The sequence below is a fragment of the Myotis daubentonii genome, chromosome 3, assembly GCF_963259705.1.
Source record: "Myotis daubentonii chromosome 3, mMyoDau2.1, whole genome shotgun sequence".
NCBI lineage: Eukaryota > Metazoa > Chordata > Mammalia > Chiroptera > Vespertilionidae > Myotis > Myotis daubentonii.
Window position 1 is genome coordinate 6,654,073 of NC_081842.1, and position 4,661 is coordinate 6,658,733.

General features: G+C 56.8%; 1 protein-coding gene across 1 annotated transcript; it reads left to right on the plus strand.

The window, feature by feature from the left end:
- The first annotated feature begins 2,341 nt into the window (after window positions 1-2,341).
- On the plus strand, window positions 2,342-3,052 carry LOC132229190 (keratin-associated protein 10-8-like). The gene has a single exon (XM_059685947.1). The coding sequence runs from the start codon at window positions 2,342-2,344 to the stop codon at window positions 3,050-3,052; it is 711 nt and encodes a 236-aa protein (XP_059541930.1).
- Window positions 3,053-4,661: the final 1,609 nt, after the last annotated feature.

Genomic DNA, 4,661 nt, shown 5'->3' on the forward strand with positions numbered 1-4,661 from the left:
TGCAGGCCAATGTGTGCAATATGCCACCCTCTGTGTAAGGAACGGGAACAATACACACGTATTTTTGGTGATAATAAAAAACAAAAGAAAAATAAACCAAAACTTAATACAGCTATTTCCATTAGGGGGAATAAGCAAAGAGGGGGAAGGCACAGAGAGGAAAGCCAGACCTCTGTGAATGGAACTGGCTGGGAGCTGTTAGACGTGGTTTTCAGAACACAGTACGCCTGGGGGTAGGGTAGGAGATCCCTGCCAGGAGTGTGCTGGCGTGAGCTGGAGCTGACCTGTACTAGCTTGAATATTAAATACTCAAGAAGCTTGAGAGCTGGTTGTTAAACGATTGGAAACTGTATACTGGATGCAACAAGGTCTTCCAGTCTGAGGACTGGCTAGGGTCCAGGAGCTGGGCGAGGGATCAGGACTTTCTATTGGGGTGCTTGCCCTCCCCTTTCTGACCATCATTCAGGCTTGATTTCTGTTTTTGTTTTTTACAGATTTTGAAGAGTATGCAAGGGCTGTGTTAGCCTTTCCCAAAAAGGTCATTATTTATAGTGTTGCCAATTTCCTCGGTGTAAATGCTCCCAACCCAGAAGGAAAGACCTTGCAATCAAGACCAATGCACATAGTCCTTCCCCTTCCAGAATTCATACATATAACAATACACCAGAAAAAAGGAATACCCTAGCATTACAAGGACTATTGAATACAGGCTCATGTTCAGATGGATACTGAAGTCCTGAAACATCATTATGGGCTCGCTGTCAAACAGACATAGGGAGGGCAGGTAGTAAGTGGAGTCCCAGCGACATCGCTCAGAGTGAATCCATGGGGCTCACAGACCAAGCCAGTCTTTCCTAGGTCCCTGGATGCATAATTAAAATGGACATCCTTGGTAGTTGATCCAATTCCTACCATTCACTACTAGGCTTTGGAGGAGGAGCAGTCATATGGAGGGGGGTGGGGTAGAAGCCTCTGACACTGATCTTCCACCCCCACCCCCACCCTGACCCAAGTCAAGATAGATAAATAAAATGCGGTATGTCCATACAACGGAATATTATGACACGTGATGGACCTTGAAAACTTTGTGCTCAGTGAAATAAGCAGACACGAAAGGCCACATCTTGTCTGATTCCCTTTCCGTGAAATGAGCAGAATGGGCAAATTCATGGAGAAGGAGAGCAGAGTAGTGGTTGGCAGGGACAGGAAGGGACTGCTTAATAGCATAGGATTTCCTTTGCAGTGATGAGAATGTTCTGGAACTAGAGAGTGGTCATGGCTGCACAGCACCATCACTGTGCTAAATGCCACTGAATTACACATTTTAAAATGGCTAACGTGGTAAGCGTTATAGCATGTGTTATCATGCACACATGAACCACACGCCTGCTAAGCGTTAGTAAGAGCGAGGCCCGCACCAGCGGCTCTGGTCATGGTCAGCGCTGTAAGTCCTGGCTGGTCCTACAGGGGACACATCTCTGTTCTAATCTGAGATATTATCATTATTCATGAGGTCAAGTAGCTTTCCGTGTGCTTTAGGGAATGCGAATGTTTGCATTTTGTATTTGGTCGTTGTGTGTCTTCTCCTGGTTTGGTTGTAAGGATTTTTTCATTTTCACGCTAACCTTTCATCTATCATGCACATGGCAAATATCTTCTGGCAGTGTTAGATCTCCAATTTGTATGCCAAAAAGATTCCCTTTTAGTTTGACTGAAATTACACCAATGGTGGACTGACCGGGAGAGTGGAGGACTGTATCGCCCTGAGTTTTTGCCCTTGACTATCTCCCGTCCCCAGTGGACGGACATACGTTGTGTATTTTTTGGTCGAGTGTTTTCTGTTTCGTTCATGCCCGACCCTCCTCACCGTCCTCGCGGGCGCCGTATGGTTTGGGCGGTGACGGTGCTGAGCCTCTTTCCCACAGTGTCCCCACCCGGGCACGGCTGGCGTGACTGAGGCTGTCAGTGACTGTGAATTCATTTCACACCTCGTCCCTCCGTGAATGTGATGTTAGTGGCAGTCACTCAGCAAAAGCTTTCCTCATATTTTTCACAAGTTTTCTGGAGCCAAAAAAAGAACAGATGGGAAAACAGAGTCCGGCAACACACACAACTTTAATGAGTAAAACCTAATTATAGAAAAGAAACCAGCACTAATGAGGGTTCTCCTGCAACCAGTGTAAACACCAACGAGGAAGGGCGGGCGTGGGAGCCTCCTGCTGGGGCCACACACACACACGCTGGGAGGGTATAAAAGCCCACAGACCAAGCACCTCACACACTCACTCACACTCACACTCACACCCCACCTCCCAGCTCACCTCCAGCCCCACCGCCCACCATGGCCGCGTCCACCCTGTCCGTCTGCCCCAGCGACCTGAGCTATGACAGCTGCGCCTGCCTGCCCGGCTCCAGTGACTCTTGCACCGACTCCTCCTGGCAGGTGGACGACTGTCCAGAGAGCTGCTGTGAGCCCTCCTGCTGCGCCCCCAGCTGCTGTGTCCCCAGCTGCTGCCAGCCTTCCTGCTGCGCCCCCACCTGCTGCCAGCCCTCCTGTTGCACCTCCTGCCCCTGCCAGCCAGCCTGCTGTGTGTCTATCTGCTGCAAGCCTGCCTGTTGCACACCTGTCTGCTGCAAGCCCGTCTGTTGCACACCTGTCTGCTGCAAGCCCGTCTGTTGCACACCTGTCTGCTGCAAGCCTGCCTGTTGCACACCTGTCTGCTGCAAGCCCGTCTGTTGCACACCTGTCTGCTGCAAGCCTGTCTGTTGCACACCTGTCTGCTGCAAGCCCGTCTGTTGCACACCTGTCTGCTGTAAGCCCGTCTGCTGCAAACCTGTCTGTTGCACACCTGTGTGCTGCAAGCCTGTCTGTTGCGGGGCCGCCCCCTGTTCAGCCTCCTCCTGCTGCCAGCCCACCCCCTGCACCTCCTCCTGCTGCAGACCCTCCTCCTGCGTGTCCCTCATCTGCCGCCCTGTGTGCAGGCCTGCCTGCTGCTGTGGCCCCGCCTCCTCCTGCTGTGGCCCCGCCTCCTCCTGCCAGGCCAGCTGTTGACGCCTGTCCTCCTGCATGTCCCTGCTCTGCCACGCCCCCCCCGCCCCCGCCCCCCCCCTCCCCCCCCGTGTGCTCCCGCCCGGCCTGCTGTGTCCCCAACTCGGCCCAGACATCCTGCTGCTGAGCAGCTCCATCTTCTGCCTCTGGAGCTGCTCTCCTTGCTCCTGAGCACAGCTCTCCTCTCCCGGGAGCCCCCAGAGCCCCTCTGCTGGTGCCAGGCCCTCCCCCTCCCCCCCTCTGCTGGTGCTGGGCCCTCCCCCTCCCCCCCTCTGCTGGTGCCAGGCCCTCCCCCTCCCACCCTCTGCTGGTGCCATGCCCTCCCCCTCCCACCCTCTGCTGGTGCCAGGCCCTCCCCCTCCCACCCTCTGCTGGGGCCATGCCCTTCCCCTCCCACCCTCTGCTGGGGTCAAGCTCTCCCCCTCCTCCCCTCTGCTGGGGCCAGTCTCTCCCCCTCCCCCCCTCTGCTGCTGCCAGGCCCTCCCCCTCCCCCCCTCTGCTGGGGCCAGGCCCTCCCCCTCCCACCCTCTGCTGGGGCCAGGCCCTCCCCCTCCCACCCTCTGCTAGGCCCAGGCTCTCCCCCTCCCCCACCCCCCTCTGCTAGGCCCAGGCTCTCCCCCTCCCCCCCTCTGCTGCTGCCAGGCCCTCCCCCTCTCCCATGGACCCACAGTCATCGCTTGATGCAGATTTGAACATGCCCCCCAGGCGTTTTTGAGCAGAGAGGACCCACAAATCCCTCACTGGGTGCACTTGGGGCCCCAGGAGCCTCCTCTGCAAGACTGGCAGCTTGCTTTCCATGTGACAAAAGCCAGTTGCTAAATCAATAAAATGTTTGTGCCGGGAAATGTGTGTTTGCTGTCTCCTCCCCTGCGCCCCCTGGGCCACTCCAAATCTGGGCTCTGGGTGCTCCGTCTGGTAGGAGCCAGACAATGAAGACGCTCTCCAGTCCAAGTTCAGAGCAGCTGGACACTCGTCTCCCTTCCTGACCCAGCGGCCCCCCTCCCCGCATGGGCAGCCCTCCAAGGCTGGGCCCAGGAGGCGGGCGTGGGTGCTGGAGGCTTGGACCTTGAGGGACGTGGGCTCCTGCCCGTGTCTGTCCACCTGCGCGTCCAGGTGAAGGGGAGCTGGGAGCAGCAGAAACCCTGCTGGTCAGGAGGTGACAGCCCAGTACCTAGCACCGCGCTGACCGCCCCAGGAGAGGTGCCAGCACAGAGAGCGCCAGCACGCTGCCCGGACACAGGGGCGGACACAGGGGCCGATGCTCTGAGCATCAACAAGACCCGTGGGTCCCGGGAGAGGTGCAGAGCTCAGTTCAGACATGGCTCATTCTCCTCAAGGTTTCAAGGCCTGCCTGCGGAGGCAAGAGCGAAAAGACGCCTGTGAACAAACCCTCAGGACTGTGGGGAGGATGAGCCTGCAGTCTCAGTGGACCACTAGTACTAGAGTCAAGACACCATTCAGACTGACCAGGCAGCACTGGGGGCCCTGCTCATCCCTTATGCCCTCATCCAGAACACACCCAGGAGGACCACAGGAGCAGGGGAACAGCGGAGGCCAGCAGACGCGACCAGGAGCAGAAGACATCTTGGGGGGGGGGGGAGAGAGGGCGCCA

What these genes read in the sequence shown, in the direction of transcription:
- LOC132229190 (XM_059685947.1), top strand. Translation starts at nt 2,342, where the DNA reads ATGGCCGCGTCCACCCTGTCCGTCTGCCCCAGCGACCTGAGCTATGAC.